Source organism: Balaenoptera acutorostrata, chromosome 19, assembly GCF_949987535.1.
Source record: "Balaenoptera acutorostrata chromosome 19, mBalAcu1.1, whole genome shotgun sequence".
In the NCBI taxonomy this organism is placed as follows: Eukaryota; Metazoa; Chordata; class Mammalia; order Artiodactyla; family Balaenopteridae; genus Balaenoptera; species Balaenoptera acutorostrata.
This window is the reverse complement of record NC_080082.1, coordinates 60050949-60071892: the sequence shown is the minus strand read 5'-3', so window position 1 is coordinate 60071892 and position 20944 is coordinate 60050949. Positions and strand designations below refer to the sequence as shown.

Here is a 20944-nt window from a genome sequence, read left to right as displayed (position 1 = left end):
CCATCCTTCATGGGGGGCTCTGGGCTCACGGCTCACTCACAGGTGATTTCCTCGTGGGTGAATCCCAGGACCCGCAGGGACTCCAGTGTCTCCTGGAAGAGCTCACGCTCCTGGCCCGGAGAGGATGATGGCCCGTTGGTCAGGAAGCGGTAGTGGGAGAACGGCTCCAGGAGGAGGTCGGCTGTAGGAGTAACGGGCGGAGGCCAAGGTCAAGAACGAGCTGTAGAGTCAGACTCAAGTCCCGGCTTCCTCAATAGCCACCCCGGGAAGAGCATCACTTCCCCACTAGGAACCTCGGTCTCCTCCTCTGTCAAATGAGTGGGGATCCATTCTTCAAGGGTTTGGTAGGAAGGGCCGGGCGTGAAGTGGGTATTTAGCACATATTAGACCTTTACTCTTCCCTCTTTCCATAATGATTCTCAAGTCGCAGAGTTGCCCAGAGAAGGCAGGAGCCGCCCATTGGCAGAAGCAACAGGGCTGCGGGTGCCCGAGTTAGCAGAAGCCATGGGACAGGAGGGGCCGGTGGCAGAGGGTTCGGAAGCCACCGCGAGCAGGAGGCTGGGTGCGGAGGGGCCAGGAGGCGGCCCAAGCTGCGGGGTGGAAGAAGCCAGAATGACAGCGAGCCACAGGGCAGCGGGGCCACCGTAGAGGAGACAGCCTTGGGGCGTTTCCACAGCCAGAGGGCTGGAGGAGCGCAGAGCAGGAGACAGGAGGCAGCAGGAGCCTACAAGCCACGCAAACCACCATCATCGGGAACCACGAGACGGCAAAGCTGGAGTTGTTACAGCACCCGCTGGAGTAAGCAGAGCCCCGGAGTTTCAGGAGAGAAGTGTGTGGGCAGGAGACACGTGGCCACGTAGCCGGCATGAGCAAGACCCGGGAGACAGCGGGAACCAGAGGGCAGCAGAGTCTGGGGGTGGCAGGAGTCGAGAGGCGGCAGAAACCAGGGGCGGTGGGATCCGGGAGGCGAGAGAATCCACCACCCAGCAGGAGCCTGACACAAAGCAGGTGCTTGACAAAGGTTAGTGCCTCCCATGTCCTCCACCCCGGGGGGTCCACACGCGGCTACCACCCAGACCCCGGGGAGGGGGTGGGGAGCCATCGGACACTAACCCTTGAGCTGCTCCCCGGCGCCTCCCAGCAGCTGGTAGAAGATGTGGAAGCTGCATTCGTCCTTGGCCTGGCGGATGGCCCTCGACTTCTCCAGCAGGTCTGGGTGGGGGGCGAGTCAAGGTGCCGCATGGAGGGGACCCCCCGGCTATCCCGTGGAACAGTGGAGTCACTCATAGCCCCGGCCGGCGACCTGGTCGCTAACTGGACCAGTGGCTTTGGACTTGTGTCACTTAAGCCTCGAGCCTTAGTTTCCTCATCTGTACAAGGGGCCCGATACTAATACCCGTCCGTGAGTCTATGAGGTGCTGTCGGGGTAAATGAGTTATCATGTGTCAAACACTGCAGCTGTGCCTGGTTTTTCACTACCAAGGATAAGAATACCTCCTGCTGTCATGACCCTCCCAGCCTCAGTTTCCCCGTATGACTACTGGGGCTCTCAGCTTCTCCCTTCTGGGAAAGCCACATGGCACGTTTACACACTGAAAATTGGCGAGACGCCTTAAAGGAAAATAAAACACCTGATAATTGGTGTAGCCGTCTGTGTCCTACACTCGTGGACCACCGAGCACATATTTTGCACAACTGTCATAATGCAGGACCTGCCTTGGGGAGCCTCGCCCAAGATGGACTGCAAACCATTGACCCAAAACCCTGGGGCGCTAACCTGCTTGGGTGAGACGGGGAGGATGCACAGGAGGGGGTCCCACAGGGCAAGGTGGGGTGAAGGGAGCATGCATGACCTGTGCGACCCTGGGTGATGACAGCCCCGAGCCTCGTTTTCCTCTTCTGTGAAATGGGATGATAACAGCGTCTGCCTCACAGGGTTACAGAGACGAGGAACTGAGTTAACATATGGAGAGTTCTCAAGACACTGCCAGGCACGCAGTAAACCCTCAAGAAATGTTGGACATGCTGACGCTGGTGTGAGGGGTCAGGCCAAGCCCGGGATCCATCTGTTTGACCCCGGGGGTGGCACCTGCCCCGCGAGCACCAATGACCACAGGCTGGTCATCGGCCCCGAGGCAGAAGACAGCCAGGCAGGAGAGCTGTGTCTGGTGGGGGCAGCCCCAACTGGATGGGGGGTGTGGATGGGAGAAAGTTAGCGCCTGGAAGCAGGCAGAGAAGACTCCCGGGGTCCGTGGAGGCCTGGGATGGCAGGATGGATGGGGCAGGGAGAGCCGTGAGCTCTAAGAAGTTGTGTGAGCAGGAACCGTGATGCAGAGGGGTGATGGGCCGCAGGAACGGTGGGGATCAGGAGCTGGTGGCAGCAGGGGACATGAGGCCTCGAGCCCAAGGAAGAAGATACCAGGTGGCAGCAGAGCCCATGGGGCCCAGCTGCTTGACAGCGAGATCCCTGTTTCCTTACTCCCTAAGCCCTCTTAGGAAAAACCCTTCACTGACACACTGCTTCTCAACCCTCCCCCAGATTACCGGGGGGAACAGTGAGCTTAGATACCCCGGGGATGGGGATATGATTTGTTATATCATCCACATTGCAATGAATAATTATTAACAATATTAACATTATAAGGACAGTGCTAATTTAATCATTCATTTCTAATAATGATAGCTCATTCTTTTTTTTTTTTTTTTTTTTTTTTGACCGTGCCACACGGCTTGTGGGATCTTAGTTCCCCGACCAGGCAGGGATTGAACCCGGGCCCTCGGCAGTGAAAGCACCGAGTCCTAACCACTGGACTGCCAGGGAATTCCCAGATAGCTCATGCTTGAGTGCTTACGATGTGGCAGGGGCCATGCTAAGAACCTGCCTCACTTCAGACCCTTCCAGGGTAGGTTCTACGATCCGTCCCCTTCTACAGAGGGGGAAACTGAAGCCCAGAGAGGTCAAATCACATGCTCAAGAGCCTCAAAGTGGCAGAGCTGGGATTCGAACGCGGGTGGGTGTGATTTCTTCGCTCGTTCTCTTAAGCTCTGCACTCCTGGAGCTTCTGGGTTTTCTCTCTTAAGTTCCTACCGAGCATGTGCGGGAAAGGTTTGACACAGCTGGCCTGAGTTAGCCGGCTTGCAAGGCCCGCCTCTGGCTGGTGTCTGGGAACCTGGATTTCGGGAGGGTTCCCAGCCTTCCTTGGCTGATAGGAGGGGCCCCCTGCACCTAGACTGTTTGTGCAAAACAACATGGTTTCTTCTGAACACCCGCTTTCCTTCGGGGACTCTGGAATTTGGGTACATGCCAGGGAGAGAGTGCCTAGGTGATCAGCCCCCAGTAAAAACCCTGGGCGCGGAGTCTCTGATGAGCGTGCCTGGTAGAAAACATTTCACACGTGTTGGCATAGCTGGGAATTAAGCACGTCCCGTGTGACTCCACGGGGCAAGGCCTCTGGAAGCTGGCGCTGCCCGCCCCCCCCCCCCCACTCAGCCCCACATGCCCTCCCCTTTTGCTGCCTGTGCTCGCGACCTTTCTCTATGGTTAAGTCATAGCCGACCCTCCGCCCCATAGCGAGGCTGGGCTGGCCTTCTCCTAAAAGCTCCGGGAGGCCCTGCCCTCCTCCCTTCATGTGGAGATGCTGTCTCTCTGCCCCTTCCTGAGGTTCTAGGATCCTTCCCCTTCTGCAGAGGGGGAAACTGAGGCACAGTTTCTGAGCTGCAGGGAGCCAGGGTTCCCGGCGAGTGCGGACGCCTGTTTTCCGTAAGCGGTGAGATCCCAAGAGCCACCCTCCTTGGCTGCCACCCTCCTTGGCTGCCACCCCTCGTCCCCCCAACCAGGCACCCCTCCGGGCGGTGAGGATACAAGTCTCGATGTTGGCGCCCACGATGTACCCGGCAACGTCGAAGTTGATGCGGATGAACTTGCCCTGCGAGGGGAGCGGGCGGAGGGACTTAGCCAAGGATCCCGCGGGCCTAGAGAGCACCGCCAACCCACACTCACCCCTCCCAGGGCCGGGGCTGCCTCTTGCTTTCTCCCTCCACTGAACCCCACTCCAATCATGAGGTTCCAGTGCGGGGGGGCAGTTCCCAGGGGAATTCAAGGTCCAGGCCCCTCTGACTTCTTTCCTCGGGACCCAGGTCCCCAGCTCCTTCATCTCTCAGACCTAGAAGTCACGGCCCCCAGGCCCCTCCTCCTTCAACAGACCCACACATCCTGCCTCCCCTCCACCATCCTCCGAAACTCCCAGCTCCTGTTTCACTGACTCAGGCCCAGGCACCGCCCTCCCCCAGCACTCACGAATCGGGAGGAGTTGTCATTCTTTACTGTCTTGGCGTTGCCAAAGGCCTCCAGGATGGGGTTAGCCTGAAGAAGCTGCCGCTCCAGCTCACCCTGCAGGGGCGCGGGGGATGGCGTGTCAGTGGGGGCAGGGGGATTGGCCCAGCTGTAGGGGGTTGGGTCTGTGCCACAGCTGGCTGAGTGCCTGTGTGTGAGGGGCCTTTGTGTGTCCGGGTGTGTGCCCGCTTTCCCGCATCTGGGTCTTGCCCTTCAGTCTACTGTGAAGGGAACGAGGAAACATCTGAGGAAACATCTCCAGGATACATTGTTAGTGGAAACAAAACAAAACAAAAAGCAAGTTGCAGGAAAATACCTACAGTGTGATCCCATTAATAAAAAATAAATTGAGGGAAAAGCACAGCACAAAACGAGACTCCTATTTCTATAAGGATAGACACATGTCTGTAAACATTTAGAGAAAGGTCTGCAAGGATACACACCAAACTGTCAACAGCATAAGACGCTCCAAGGAAGGAGGACTGAGAGAAGGAAAGAGGAATTTCACTTTATCTGATTTTTGTTGTTGTTGCTGTTGTTACAGTGAATATGTACTCATGTATCACTTGCAGAATTAAAGAAAAATCTATACCATCTAAGTAAAGTGCTTCAAACTGTTTGGAAGTTTGGTAGTTTCCTCCCCCAGTCAGGCTGATCCATGGGTGGGGATTTTTTATTTATTTATTTTTTTAAGACAGGAACCTTTTTTTAAAATTGAAGTATAGTTGATTTATAATATTGTGTTAGTTTCAGGTATACAGCAAAATGATATGGTTATACATATATATGTATATACCTATATTCTTCTTTTTCCGATTCTTATCCATTATAGCTCATTGCAAGATATTAAATATAGTTCCCTGTTCTATACAGTAAATCTTTGTTGTTTATCTATTTTATATACGGTAATGTGCATCTTTTCATCCCCTACTCCCAATTTATCCCTCCCCCCACCCCCATGGGTAGGGATCTTATTCTGAACTTCCCTACAGCCACCTCGGTGTCAGAGCCAGGAACATAGTAGGTGCTCAGTCAACAGCAATCCCCTTCCCCTCTTTCCTAGCCAGGCTCTCAAAGACACCAACTATTTCTTTAAATGCCCTGTGCGCCCTCAGACACTAGCCTGAGCTGGGTGTACACATTAAGCCTACCATAACTGTCAGTGTGGGTCTGTGGGTTGTGTGAACTCGTGGTGTCTGTGGGCTCTGTCTACATATATTTAGCAGATCAACAATAAATGGTAGTTGTGGCCTCTGGGTTGTTTCACATTGGGATCTGTGGCCAGTCTGCACAGACACAGTAGGGCTAACAGAAACGGCTGTGTGGTTGGGGTCTGCACATGTGCGGTAGGACCACACTAAATGGCAGCATGGGCCCTAGGTGTGTGCACGCAGTAGGGCTGCCATAAGCAACAGTGGGGTGGGGAGGGGCCTGTGTGCACACAGTAGGGTTGTGTGAAATGACAGTGTGGGGCTGGGCGTGCACACAGCAGGACTGCCATAAGTGGCAATGTGGCTTCCTGGCAGGGGTGACCATCAGTGCCTGAGGGGGCCCTGTCTGCCAGGAAGACTGTGGTCTGGGGTGACCCAGGTGGTATTAGGGGTGACAGGACTCGAGGTGATTCCCCACTACTCACATAAGACACGGTGCTGGTGGAGGCCTGAGGAAGTCACAGGACACGAGACATGGACCGGGACACGGACCAGGACACAGCACATGGAACGTGGACAGACACACAGGTGAACTGGTGGTCTCAGGTGGTGGGTGGGGTGAGGCGGAGAGACGAGGGGCTGGGGAAACTGGCCATGTGGAGCGGGGTGGCGTCGGGGGGGTACCCGCAGCACCCGGGGTTTGAATCCAGGCTAGCCCTTCCTGGGTGTGTGGCCTCGGAAAACCAACTCACCACAGCTGTGACTTTGGTTTCCCGTCTTTAACGCAGGAAGACCACACCCACCTCACTGGAGTGTTACAGTAATAGAAGCAAAGGGACTAGTACTATATAAATGCCCACTTATAGAGTAAACCTGGGCATTGCCGGAACCTAAACAGGCCTGACACACAGTGGATGCTCTGGAATGTAAGCACCTACTGTGCGCCAGGCGCTGTTCCAAGGGCCAATGAGGCCAAGGACTGGCCTCCACATTTTTGTGTCTCTGCTCCCAGCACTATATCAGGCACACAGTAGGGACGCAGGGGGCATGGGCAGCCAGGAGAAGGCCCACAACTGTGTCCCTCCATGAGGGAGGCAGGGAGTTAGTTATGGGCGGAAGCAGAACCTGAGATGGAGGGGGCCTTGCTGGTGGCAGGGTCCAGAGGACGTCCCAAGGCAGGTCACTTACCGGGACACCCGGCTCCTTCCTGCCCTTTGGCGATGATGCCACGTGGGCGAGGTACTGGATGACTTTCTTGGTGTTTTCTGTCTTCCCAGCCCCAGACTCCCCGCTAAGGGGGGGCACAAAGGGAAACAAAAAGGGTCAGCAATGTTCCAAGGTAAGCCCCGCCCATTCCAAGCAGAGCCACGCCCAGCCAGGACCCCGCTTCCTCCAGGAAGTCCTTCAGGATTACTCACGTGCAGAGAATGGACTGATCCTCACGATCTGTAGGGGACAGAGGGGGATGCGTCACCTGGGAGGATTTCTCCAGCGAGACACTGGCTACCCTCTTTTCAAAATCCTTCCCAAGGGCTAAGGAAAAGCTTGGATTTTGACGTGTGACCCTCCTAGATTCTAATACCTAACCCTAACTCAACCTCTCATTTGCTGTGTGACCCTGGGAAAGCAGCTACCCCTCTCTGAGCCTGTGTCCTCACCTGTAAAATGGAGACAACAAACTCCAACTGAACAGAATGTGATTCATTCAACAAACTTCAATTTGAGCCCGTACCGTGTGCTGCCTTGTGCTGAGTGTGTTAAATTCAGAGACATGAGAGTGAGATCCTGGACCCCAGGCTCAGCCTCTAATAGAAAACAGGCCACAGAATGGTAGTTATGGTGACTGGTGGCCCATTGGTGGGTCATCTGCCCAACTTGAGGGCAGAGAGCACAGCTCAGTCCTCACCATCTCCTCCTGCGCTCACCCTGGGCCCGACACAACCCTTCACACAATGCACACTGACCACCTACTAAGTGTCAGACACTGAGGGCAGTGGGGATTTGCAAGGTCCCTGCCCTCATGGAGCGTCCGCTTGAGTGGGGGATAAAAGCACATAAACTAGGGGAGTTCCCTGGTGGCCTAGTGATTAGGACTCTGGGCTTTCACTGCCGTGGCCGGGGTTCAATCCCTGGTCTGGGAACTGAAATCCCCGCAAGCCATGCAGCACAGCAAAACAAACAAACAAAACAACAACAACAACAAAACCCCATAAACTAAAAATGAAGATTTGACAGTTGGCAATGTCTGGAGACATTTTTGGTTGTCACAACCTGGGAGGGTTGTCCTACAAGCTTTAGTGGTAGAGCCCAGGGATGTTGCTTAACATCCTATGATGCACAGGACAACCCCCCACTCCAAAGAATCATCCAGCCCCAAATGTCAACAGAGCCAGGATTGAGAAGCCCTGGTCTAAATTCATAAGAAGTGACTGAGGGGAGGGGTCGAGGGCCAGAAGGCGTCTCAGAAGAGGTGCTATTTCATCTCAGCCCTAAAGGGCGAGGAAGCAGGGAAAGAGCATTCCAGGCAGAGGGCACAACCAGTGCAAAGGCCCTGTGGTGGGACCAAGTTGGAGATGTTTGAGAGACAGCAAGGAGGCCAGTGAGCCTGGGGGAGGGGGCAGAGCTGGAGATGATGCAGATGGGTTTGGAGACCACGATTAAAGGGTCTGGATGGTTTTTAAGGAGGGCAGGAGGTCTCTGGGTGGTTTGAAGCCAGAGACAGGGCTGCATTCAATAGGGCCTCAGAGTTAGCGGCCTGGTTTGGGAGCCCTATGGACACGGGTTCAAGGCCCAGCCACCTCCCCGCCTTGCTGTGTGACCTTGCGTCAGTCTCTGAGGTCTTCTGTGCCTTACTTTCCCCATCTGAAAAATGGGGCAGAGTGGTTAGGACTTGGTGCTTTCACTTCAGGGGCCTGGGTTTGATCTCTGGTCGGGGAACTAAGATCCCGCAAGCTGCACCACGTAGCCAGAAAAAAAAAAACAGCCCCTACCTCACAGGGCCATAGTCAGAACTCAGAGAGAATCTTCAAAAACAATTTTTTTTTAATATACCAGCTAGTATATAATACAGTTTTGTGGCCTGTTTTGTATCCAGGGCTGAACCTGGGATCCAGAATCTTGCTCTCATATCTTTGAATTTCACATGCTCAGCACAAGGAGGCACATGGTAGGGGCTCAAATTGAAGTTTCTTGAATGAATTACATTCTGTTCAGTTGGAGTTTATTGTCTCCATTTTACAGGTTGAGGAAACTGAAGCTTAGGGGGAATTCGTTGGTGGTCCAGTGGTTAGGACTCAGCACTTTCACTGCTGGGGCCCAAGTTCAATCCCTGGTCGGGGAACTAAGATCCTGCAAGCCTCATGGTGTGGCCAAAAAAAAGAAAAACAAAGAAACTAAGGCTCAGAGAGGGACAGCCACTTTCCCAGGGTTACACAGCAAGCAAGAGGCTGAGTCGGGGTCAGGTATTAGAATCCAGGAGGATCACATGTCAAAACTCACAGTGCCCAGCCCAGGATGAGGACATGATACACAGTGTGACCTACACGCAAGCAGCAGCTGGGGGCCTTGGGTTCGAATCCTACCTCAGCCACTGACCCACCCGTGGGACGGTGGGCAGTGAGTGCGCTGCTCTATGCCTCAGTTTCCCCATCTGGCAACCAGGCATAACGAGCACACCTCCTTCATAGGGTGGCTGTGACGTTAAATGTGTTCATCCCTGAAAAGTGCTTGACCCAGAGCAGGCACTCACTCTTATTTTCTTGAACATTTATTCCTAAGTTATATTAACTAGTATAAAAAATATGTAACAGATTATATAACCAAATAAAATGTTACCTCTGACTAAATACAAATTTATAATGTGACTATAAAAACATTATATATAAATATGTTTGAGTGCATAATGCAGTTATTTGCAGGTATTTTATATATATATATATATGTATGTATGTATACATAATAAATATCTAATGAGTGCAGTATGAATACTACATGGGAACTATGGAATTTTGGCAGAACTGATCGACATTGTCATGGGGTGAATGGCAGCCCCTCTGACGAACATCCTTGTGCAGTGCTCAGCCTGCCCAGCTGTACACAGTGACCCCATGCTGCCCATCGTCTAAGGGGCAGCCATTCACCCATGACAATGTAGATCATGTCAACAATATAAATGTTGAATGAATGAACACTCTTAAGAATCACTGTTTCAAGAGGAATTTTTGCAAGAGCTGGCAACAGTGAGGTCCCAAATGAGACTTGTTGAGGGAAGGGGTGAACAGAGAGACAGATAAAAAGGGGCCTGTCTGGTAGGACCCAGAGCCTTGCCCACTTGGCCCTCCATTTGTGTTACCTCCTGCCCCGCAAAGAAGCCTCACAGTGTCTGAAATCCTTGACCTGTCATCTGATCCTGACCCCCAGCCCAGTCCCCACTGAAGAGGCACCTCCAGCAGCCCAAGCCCCACACTCACCCTGGAGCATGCTTCGGTAGGCCCCCTCAGTCACTGCGTACACGTGGGGCGGCACTTCGTGGCGCTTTTTGCCCCGGTACATCTCCACAATCGCCTCCGTATAGATGGGAAGCTGCTTGTACGGGTTGATGACCACACAGAAAAGGCCGGAGTAGGTCTGCAGTGGGCAAGAAGGAGAGGGCCTCAGCTAGCTGCCTGCCTGTGGCCCAGAGGGCAGCATGGGGCTGCCGTGTACAGCTGGGCAGGTTGTGCACTGCACAAGGACATCTGGCAAAGGGGCTGCCATTCACACCATGACAATGTAGATTTGAACATTTGTTACAAACAGTTTCAGGCTGATGGTTGAAAAGAAGCTTTCCAAATTGCACGAAGGTGCTGTACAGATGAGGATTCACACACAGAGAGAGAAGGTAGGCTCTGTAGCCCTGTCACTGCTTGGACTCGTACATGCGTGAAAGGACCATGTGCAAGTTCATCTGTAGCATCATTTTTAAAACAGCGAAAGACTGGAGAAAATCTGGATGCACGGTCATACAATGAATTCCTATGATGCTTTCGGTGTACTGTATACAGGTAGAGAACTATCTCCAAAACATTATCACGGAAAGGAGACAAGGTAAGAACTGTTTGCATTGAAAGGGGTGCAAGAAGAATATTTTTATGAATTTGCCTGAATACACACAGAATATTTCTGGAAGGGTGCTCCCAGTATCTGCAGCAGCTGAAACACGACAAGAGCATGTCTGCAGTTTCTGTTCATAACAGACTCACAGGACCTGCTTCCACAACCGTCTTGGTGGTTCCTTCTTATTGGAGGAAATGCTAAACAGGTTCTCAAGGTGAGTGAAAATAAAGATGTAATTTTTTTTTTTTTGCATCCAAGTTCATGGACACCCTGAATTTGTCCACACAGCTGTTGGGCCTGAGTGCAGGACCCTGTAAAGGTTTAAGAACTGTTCCAGCTTGGACAGAGCCTCGGGTAGATAAGACGCACTTAGGATGGATAGAGGCAGTTAGACAGCTAGAGAGCTAGCTGATCACCTAGCTAAACCAACCCAGAGAGCTAACTAGTTAAGTTAGCTGGACTAAGCTAGCTAATCCAGCAGAGAGTTAGCTGCTTAGGGGCTTAGCTAGTTAACTGTGAAACTAGTTAGCTACTTAGCCAGCTAGTTAGCTACTTAGCTAGTTAAATGGCTAGCCGGTTACTTGTTGGTTGGTAGCAGAACTGCTTTAAGCTCCCAGATGGCTAGAGCTTCTCAAGCAGAGCGAGGGTGTGGCCACCACAGGTTGCCCGGCTCCCAGGTGCCAAGCTTTTGAGGATGGGAGGGTGGGTGCCCAGTCTAGAGCAGAACAACCGGTTTGCTGGGTGTCTGCCCTCCCTGCCAGCAGCTCCCAGGAGCTCTCGAGGGCAGGGCGGCCAGACCACATTCCCAGGGAGGGTATCTCATGGCTGCCGGCGCCCAGGCCCCCACTCCTGGCTGACAGAGGAGCCTCCCCGACCCGTGCCACTCCCCATCTCAGCCCCCTCCTGCCAACCATACCAGATGGAACCTGAGCTGGCTGCCAAGGCCAGGGGGCAAAGGGCAGAGGCTGGTGTGCCTAGAGAGGGTCGGGGACACCTGAGTGGCCGGGGCACAGCTGCGGAAAACCTGGCTGGAAGGGTCTGGGGTGGCTGCCCCAGCCCTCGGGGCTCTGAAGGCAGACCCACCGGTGCAACTCCCTGCCTCCCCCTCTCCTCAGCCCCGTGACTCTCCCCACAGTCTCGGTTTTCTCCCTGAGAAACCCTCCCCATCTCATTACAGAGGCTGTGGGGATTAAGGACGATAATGAATAAAAACGAGCCAGCCCAAGGCGGGGCCCCATAAAAGGCACTCCAGTCATGGGTCCCAAGACGCTCACGTTCCCATCCCACCTGAAAGCTAAGAGTTCACTCAGACTCGGATGCCACGTCATCCTGGGTTTCGAGCCCTGTGTGACTTAGCACGAGGGGCTTGCCCTCTCTGAGCCTCAGTTGCCAGTCCTGGTAAAATGGAGCTGTAACCCACCCCCGAGTCTAGAAGGTTCTGAGAGTGGCACGCCACCATGCACCTTCCAGTGCCTCACGGAGCACAGAACATGGCCAGTGCCCGGCAGATGGGTTCCCTTCCTGCCCCGAGCATCCCAGTGAAGGGACCGAGACCTTGAGCCACTCAAGGCCAAATAGCCTATTAGCGACAGAAACTGGGTTTCTAGAACCCCGGACGCCCCCCACTCCTTGCACTGGGAAGCGCTATCTTTCCCATCACCAGTTGGCCAGTTAGTATTTATTAAGCAGGGCCCGAGGACAAACAAGGTGGAGCTTGAATCGAACCTTCTAGCTGCGTGGCCTGAGCAAGCACCTTAACTTTTCTGGGTCCCATTTTCTCATCACACAGGGACGGGAACAGCGCTTCCACAGAGGGCTGCTGGGAGCCATCCGCAAGTTCCCGTTGCAAGTACAGGGCTCAGCGTGGGCCCTGGAGTCCTGTGCATGCTATCTATCTATCTATCTATCTATCAATCTATTTATTTGCCGCGCGGCATGCGAGGATCTTAGTTCTCCGACCAGGGATCAAACCTGCACTGCCACTGCAGTCTTAACCACTGGACCTCCAGGGAGCTCCCTGTGTGTGCTTAATATGTTAGCTGTTAGCTACTCCTGGGCTAATGGCTTCTCCTCTCCAAGCCGTGGACAAAGGAGGTGATAACCCCTACCTCACAGCCTTATGTGGAGAGGGGGGTCAACAGATCATATTGGAAAGAAGTTTAGAACAGCTCCTGATGGAGAAAGCAGGCCCTCACTAATTGCTAATGATTATTGTTAAGGCCCTATTTGCTTCCTGTCTGGGCTTCTGGAATCTTCCATCTCGCTTTCATTTGTCAGGTCCCAATTCCCTGGCTTTCGGGCCATAGCCTTAGCTCAGGCCTTACCATTTTTTCCCCTGAACTTTCCCAATAATCTTCCTAATGCAGTGGATAGGATGTAGGGTCTGGAGTCAGATGGCCTGGGTTCAAATCCCAGTTAAGCTGGTTTGTAGCTGGTGGGGCTTTGTCCAAATCCTGGCCCCTCTCTGAGGCTCAGTGTCCCCACCTGCAGAATGGGGATGATAGGAGATACCTCACAAAGTTGCCATGAGGGTTCAGAGTGTTTATTCACAGGAAAAGGGTGGCTCAGTGTTTTGGGTGCCCCACTGATCCCTTGTCTTTGGTGAGGTCCAGGGGAGTGGCCTGGACAGAGGTCTCTTTCCCAGGACTCGCAAAGGCTAGTGAGGAATCATAAGGGCCCAGTACAGCCTGGAGAAGCTGCCAACTCCATCCAGGGCCAGACAGCCCTCAGTTCAAATCCCACCCTTGCCACCAAAAGCTGAGGGCCCCTGAGCCAGCCACTGGCCCTCTCACAACCTCAGTCTCCTCCCCAAACAGGAATCAGATTTCATAAAAAATATTCTAATCTTGTGCTTGTGACCCTTAATGGGGTGGATACTTGGGCCAGTTTATTTATCTTTATTTTTTGATACACCTCATCATTTATTGAAATATTCTTTTATTACTTTCATTAAAGTTTTGTGGTTTTTAAAAAAATATAAAACCAGCACTTTTCCTTTTAGGGTTTCAGCAAGGTATTTTGTAGTTCTTCTTGTGGGGTCAGTTGAAATGAGTAAGGTAGTGAGACCCCAGCCCTCTAAGCTGGTGTTCGGAGCATGAACACCTGGGGCCAGCTGCCTGGGTTCAAATCCTTCATGTCCATGTGACCTGGGACCCAAGTCACTTAACATTCCTGAAACATCAGGTGATAAGAACAAGCTCCGCCCCAGAAGTGAGCTGATAACCCACATGCAGCACTTAGAACAGTACTTGGCACACTACAAGTGCTGGATAAACATTTGCTAGCCACCCATGATCATTATTTCTCATTATTATTCTCCACATTCCTTGTCACTCTCTCTAATCCTGTTTGCTCTGAATAACGCTTTGGCTGTCCCTTAGAACCACCCTAGAAGCTTATTAAAAAGACCAGTGTCACACCCTCAGAGAGCCTGATTTAAATGGGGTGAGGCGGGCCTTGAGCATTGGTATTTTTTAAAAATTCCTAACATGATTCTAACGTGAAGCAGAGTTAAGAACTGCTGCCCTACTCCACCTGTTTGCTTTTAACGTGAGACAGTGAATGCTTAACAGAGACTAGACCACAGTCGACATCACTATCATCAATCCCGTCTTAATCCCAAGAGGCATCAGAGCAAAGTGGTGGGGCCTGGAGCCAGACTACCCACGTCTGCCAAGTCCAACTGGGTGACCTTGGTCAAGGAACTTGACCTTTCTGTGCCTCAGTTTCTTTAGCTGTAAAATGGGGACAAAATGCTTTATAATTGTGCAAATGTATTGAAACAATATATTTTAGAGTGCCTAGTACATGCTTAATAAATGTTAGTTTTTATTGTTATTAAATCTCTCTGGGCCTCAGTTTCCTTTTAGGTATAAAACACTCTACTATTTGTAAGATGAAAGGAAACAAATGCACAGAGCCAGGCAGGCAGTTTTCCATACTCAGTGGCTCCCATTAATTACCACTACAGATCCATATCCCTTTCTCAAAACCTTTGGATGTGTTATATTTGAGGATTCAGAATTTTTTTAACTTAAGGAAAATAATAAGGAGCATCTACCCTGTAATATTACAGGACGCCCCCAATGGGGTCTGAGGCACTCTTGATATGCAATAGTTTATCATTTGGCAAGTAAGCGTAGGCAGAGTCATACGACATGGGATAAAGATTATAAATAGCCTCAGGTTGGTTCAAGTTGTGGTGCTGACACCCAGACCCGCACCCCGGGCAATGCCCTCCTGGGGAAGGAGGCCACTCACATAGATGAGGCCGGAGTAGTATCGCTCGCGGAGGTTGTGCAGCACGGAGGCCTCATTGAGGCAGGTCAGCTCAGCCATGTCCTCGGCCTTGCTGAACTTGGGTGGGTTCATGCGCTGGATCTGGTCCCGCGGCAGCCGCAGCCGCCGCCCGCTCTCCGCCAGCTCCACCTCGGCTTCTTCCTCGCCCTCGTCCCGCAGGGCCGCCGCCTCGAAGCCGTGCAACTCCGAAGGCACCCACACCAGGCGCCGTGCTGTCCACTCCACCTGCGGGGACATGGCCGAGCCCCCGGGCACGCTCCCCACGCCCGGCCCACGGGGCGCGAACAGGAACGGCTGGGCCGCCTCGGGCACTGGGCCCGGCCTGGGGGGCACCTTCCGCCCGGGCACCGACACGGTCACTGCTGCCATGGTCTGCAGGGAGAGAGCAGAGGGTGAGGGTCGGGGAGGCAGGGCTCCATCCCCACCCCAGATCCCCCAGGCAGTCGCCACTGCCTTTCTCCACCAGACCTCGATTTACACGTCTGCAAAATGGATCCACAGATCTTTCTTTACTCATTCCACCCATTCACCTCTCTATCCATTCATTCATTAAATAATTCTGTTTGTGTGTGTGTGTGTTTGTGTGTGTGGCCCCACTACGTGGCTTGTTGGATCTTAATTCCCTGACCAAGGATTGAACCCTGGCCACAGCAGTGAAAGCTCCGAGTCGTAACCACTGGACCCCCAGGGAATCCCTGATTTAATAATTCTTTAATAACAACCTAAATGTCCATCAACAGATGAATGGATAAAGATGTGGTACATATATACAATGGAATGCTCCTCAGCCATTAAAAAAAGAATGAAATAATGCCACTGGCAGCAACATGGATGGACCTAGAGATTATCATACTAAGTGAAGTCAGACAAAGACAAATATCATATGATGTCACTTATATGTAGAATCTAAAATATGACACAAACGAACTTATCTACAAAACTGAAACAGACTCACAGACACAGAGAACAGATTTGTGGTGGCCAAGGGGTGGGAGACGAGGGAGGGAAGGACTGGGAGTTTGGGATTAGCAGATGCCAACTATTATATATAGAATGGATAAACCGCAAGGTCCTACTGTATAGCACAGGGACCCATATTCAATATCTTGTGATAAACCATAATGGAAAAGAATATGAAAAAGAATATATATATGTATAACTGAATCACTTTGCTGTACAGCAGAAATTAACACCACATTGTAAACCAACTATACTTCAATGAAATAAATTTTTAAGAATTAATTCTTTAATAAGCCAAGCTGTGAGCCAGGCACTATTCAAGGCATCAGCCATATAGCCAAAAGCAAGCCAGAAAAAGATCCCCGCCTCCCTAAGGTGTTTACATTCTAGCCCTGCTCTGGCTATTTCAGCAGCCATAGCCCTGTGTGGCTACTGGAAAGCTGAAATGGAGAATCCAAACGGAGGTGGGTTCTGAGCATAAGACACACACCCAGTTTCAAAGCCAGTACAACAAAAAGCTCATTCGTGTTTTTTACATTTGACGACATATTGCACTGATAATATTTTGGATATATTGGGTTAAATAAAATATATCATTAACATTCATGTCACTTGTTCCTTTTTACTTTTTCATTTTTAATGTGGCCAGAAATTTTTAAATTACACATTTGGCTTGCATTGTATTTGTATGAGTTCGCACTGCTCTAATCCCAGGAGGTGGATTCAAAGATAAATAAGTAAATTATATAGTATGTTAAATGATGATACATGCCAAGGAGAAAAATGAAGCAGGGAACAGGAGATGTTAGGGTTGAGGGGAGCTGAAGTTTTAATTGGGGTGGCCAGGGAAAGTCTCTTTGATGTGGCATCAGAATAAAGATCTGAGGGAGATGAAGGAAGCAGGCCATGGGAACGTCAGGAGGAAAAGCATTCCAGGCTGGGAAAATAGCTCCGTGCAAAGGCCCTGGGGCAGGTGTGTGCCTGTATGTCTGTGGCATTGTGAGAGGCCAGTGTGGCTGGTGCCAGGTGATCCAGGCAGAGAGGGTGGTAGGTAAGGTAAGATTAGGGACCAAAGGGGTCAGATTGTGCTGTGATGAGGACCTTGACCTCATAGATGTGAGCCCTAGTAGGGTGTCAATCTGATTTCTGTAACTTAGGTTCCCTGACCACCTCTGGTGTACCCCAGAACAGACCTGAATCTCATCCCTCGGTTAGTGGCTTCCTTCCCTGTGACCTGACTTCCTTCTCTTTATAATGGGGAGACTGGCCCCATTCATTCACTTCTGCAGTCACTCAACATTCCCTGAGGCTGTTCAAGTACCAGGCTCTGCCCAGAGTGAGTCTGGGGACCCAGAGATAAGTCAGACAGGGCCCTGCTTTGAGGAGCTCCTGGTCTGGGGGTGATCTAGTCTCGGACAGTTCTAGTCTCAGACAGTCAGAACCCAAGATGAGCTGTGAGCTGACAGGGGAGGCACTGGGTGAGCCAGCCTGTGCTAGACCCCTCCCCGCCCTTAAAGGGGCTGCAGACCAGTAGTGAACAGACCACGGCAATTCTACAGCAGTCTAAGCACAGGTCAGGGAAAAAGTCGGCCTCTATTCCCTCCCACTGCCTCAAACGGCCACATCACTGCCTGGCCACCGCCACCCCTGTCACAGGAACCCCCCAATGTTCTGTCTCCTCCACCTCGGTGCTTCTGCCTCTGCCCTCCAGGCCCCCCCACCTCCGACATATCCCTGGAGAAGTCCCTCCAAACACCCAGCTCCTCTTGGGGCATCCTTAAATCTGGTCCCATCAGGCTCTTGTCTTCACCTCACCCGGAAACTCAGCTCCAGGCCACATGTCCCTCTTTCCCCCAGACCCTCTCCTCACCACCAGCAGTCCCAGGCCCCCAGCCCACCCCGTGACGTTTGGTCCTGATGCTCTCATTTGGTCCTGATGCTCTCGGGCCTCAAACCCAAGGCCCCTGCACTCAAACAGCAGGCTTCTCCCACCGCTGGATACCATTTCTCCACTTCCCAGGCCCCAAGTTGCCCAGGCTCACCCCAGGCCTACCGTGCGGCCCTGATCCATTCACAGCCAAGTCCCATCCCTGGGACTTTACCCCCACCCTCACCCCACCCACTTCCTCTCCAGCCTGCGGCCTTTGACCAGGAAGGGTTTGGGAGTTTTTTACAATCACCCAGCCCTATGCTTCCCCTCCCTAGAGCCAGGAATCTGGGCCCCCAGTCCCTCCTCCCTTGGACCCAGGAGTCCAGGCCCCCAGCCCCCTCCTCCTCCAGACTCAGGAGTCTGGGCCCCCAGCAGGCTACTCATCCAGGATCCAGGAATCGGAACCCTCAGCCCCCTCCTCCCTTGGACCCATGAGTCCGAGCCCCCTCACCTTACTGCAGGCGGGCTAGAGCTGAGGACGCCTGGGACATCCAGATTCTGAGGGCTGATAACAGCTCTGATGAAGTGGGCCTGCCCCTTTGGCAGCCCCACCCTCCTTAGCCTGCTGGAACACCTTTGCCAGGGCTCATTTCTGTCACCAGCGCAGGTGAAAGCACCTGCCCTGGGAGGGGCAGAAACTGCTGGGCTGGAAAGGAAAAGGAGCCAGGGATCCGCCCCTGGGGTAGGGGTTGGGGCCCTTGGCATCTGGCCCTCTGACCTTAGTCTAGTGCTTGGATTCAGGGGTCCTCTCTGCCCCCAGACTCGGAAATCTGGGCCCCCAGACCCAGGAGTCCAGGTCCCCAGCCCCCTCCTCCTTCAAGACCCACAAATTCAGGCTCCCAGACACACAGTCCTGGCCCCAGTGCCTTCCTCCCTCCAGACCTAGGAGCCCAGACTCCCAGAGCCGTCCTTAATCAGACCTGGGATTCCTGGCCCCCCAGCGCCTCTCCTCAGATCCCGGAATCCCAGCGCCCAACCCCCATCTCCCCGAGACCCAAGTGCCCGTGTAGCTGTCCCCTCAACCGCGGATTCTCGGGGCTACCTGGGGGGCGCCGGCTTGGTACAGGAAGCGGGAAGATGGGGAGGGGGCACGGGAATCCCCCGTCCTCTTCCGAGCTCTCAGGTGCGGCTACCTCCGCGGTCCAGCGCGGGGCGGGGCCACGTCACGTCACCGGGAGGGAGCCCGGCTCTGATGTCACCCAGCACCTGCCCGGCTTGGGAAGGGGGCGGGTCCTGGAGCTGCAAGGCTCTAGACAGGGGGATGGCGGGAGGCGGGGATAAGCCTGTTGCCAGGTGGGCGGCAGCGGCGGCAGCAGCAGTGCCAGGGGCCCCTCCTTCTGGCGAGCAAAGGTCAAGGACCCGCGGCAGAGAGGGCTGAGGACTCCGGGGGTTCACATCCCGCTCAAGCTTTCTGGGCATCGGCTTTCCTCTCCGCGAATTGAGGCCAATGAAATGAATAAGCCGATGTGGGAGAAAGTGCCCAGCCCAGCGCTTAAACAAGTAATGCCTCACGACATCATTTAATCTCGCTGAACTTCAGTTTCCCCGACCCTGGAAATGGGACCACACAATCCACAGAGAGCACTAGGAGTACCAAAGAAGACGACAAAATGTTTTTCTAGGCTCTGGAGCTTCAGTCCTCTCAGGAGTGAACTGAGGACTAAATAGTGGTAAGCGCACCTACCATGTGCCGGGTGTTTGTTTTCCTGCTTTTAGAACAGCTGTCCAAATTCATAGAATGATCTCAGAATCTCCACTTCTCTGATGGGGAAACTGAGGCATGGAGAGGTGAACGAAGTAAACTGCTCAAAGTCATACAGTCAGTAAAAGGGAGAAATGGGATTCAAGCCCAGACCATTTTCTGTCATTCTAAAGAGGAGATTTGAGAGCAACGTGTAGTAGGTCCTCAAAAATGTCAATTTCCTCCTCCCAACTGGTAATTCTCTCAACCTGCTTCCCCATCTATTAGAGACTACAGCCTTCCTTGGGGGACTACTGTGGGATTAAAAAGGTTAAGGAACTCAGCACACAGTTGGTCTCTGAAGTGTTGTTCTCAACCCTGTCCCCCTGCAGTCACCGCCTCTGTCCAGCCTGTTTTACCCTCCCTGTAAAATGGGTACAATATAACCCATCTCGAGTTAATATAATTAAAGGTAATTATTTAGTTATAAAAATAAAAGCGCCCAAGTACACCGTGGGGGCTCAAAGATGTCTTTCCCCGCCCCTCTGTTCCGCCAGTCATGATGATCCCTGTCTCTGGTCCGCAATTTTTACACGTGAAAATAGAGACACTGTCATCTGGGAGCGGGGGATTGAAGGCAATGACTCAGGTATTAAAGCGTCCAAGGTCCCAAAGCGAGCCTCAGTTTCCCCATCTGCGGAGTAGGCCTGGGGCTCCAGCGAGGACCCCGACCCGGCCTCGCACATAGTAGGAGCTCGAGTTGGGGGAGTGTAGGCGCCCCGCCCCACCCCCCTCCCTTCGACCCCCGCTGCCGTCCGGCTGCGCGCCCGAGGTGAGTGTCCGCGTCACCGCCCCTCCCCCACAGCCCGCGCCGGCCTCCGGAGCCCCGACCGGAGCCCCGAAGCTCCAGTCTCCCCCGGGCCCAGTCCCACTTCGCCGCCTCAGGCGGGCATCGGGCCCCGGGCACTCACCGGCTTCCAGGGCCGTCCAGAGGCTTCGGCCTGGGGAGAAAGAGAGGAGGGCCAGCCATGAAAGCCCCGCCCACACAAGCGCAGCAGGGGCCAATCGGCGCCCGCTGCGACAAGCTATGGACCCGCCCACGAGGGACGCGCCCGCCAATCAAGAGGAGCGGCTGGCGGGCGGGACCAATCAGAAGTTGCCGGAGTGTGCCAGCCGTGGGAAAAGAACGGCGCCGGAGCGTGGAGCTAGGCGGCGCGGTCATAGGCGGGACCCGAAGTCTGACAGGCAAGGGGTGAGACCAATGGCGAGACTCGGGGGGCGGCCAGGGGCGGGAAGCCCAAGGGACCCGGGTGAATGGGCCGCTTTGTGCGCGAGGCATGAATGAGGGCCTTTGTAAGGGTCGGCGTGGGGGGGCGGCCGGAGGCCGGAATGCCTGGGTCCCCCGGGAGCCGGCGGGCATGAGGGAAGGGAGAGAGAATTCACTTTTGTCGAACGCCGGCCGCGTACCACCAGGCACTCTCCCAGGCTCTCACCCA

General features: G+C 53.4%; 1 protein-coding gene across 4 annotated transcripts in view; it reads right to left on the bottom strand.

Annotated features, from left to right (window-relative positions):
- Window positions 1-20483, bottom strand: part of MYH14 (myosin heavy chain 14) — a 92771-nt gene extending 72288 nt beyond the window's left edge. The window contains exons 1-10 of one of the 4 annotated variants that reach the window (XM_057533464.1): window positions 20420-20483; window positions 14839-15249; window positions 9954-10110; window positions 6903-6930; window positions 6673-6775; window positions 5970-5993; window positions 4298-4390; window positions 3863-3926; window positions 1114-1212; window positions 41-181 (exon numbers count right to left, since the gene is read on the bottom strand). In XM_057533464.1, the coding sequence (XP_057389447.1) occupies window positions 41-181; window positions 1114-1212; window positions 3863-3926; window positions 4298-4390; window positions 5970-5993; window positions 6673-6775; window positions 6903-6930; window positions 9954-10110; window positions 14839-15246 (1117 nt within the window). In that variant the 5' untranslated portion in view covers window positions 15247-15249; window positions 20420-20483. Of the gene's footprint in view, window positions 1-40; window positions 182-1113; window positions 1213-3862; window positions 3927-4297; window positions 4391-5969; window positions 5994-6672; window positions 6776-6902; window positions 6931-9953; window positions 10111-14838; window positions 15250-18218; window positions 18240-18809; window positions 18930-20419 lie in introns of those variants that run through there. The other 3 variants (XM_057533463.1, XM_057533465.1, XM_057533466.1) reach the window with 3 other exon arrangements.
- Between the last annotated feature and the right edge of the window lie 461 nt (window positions 20484-20944).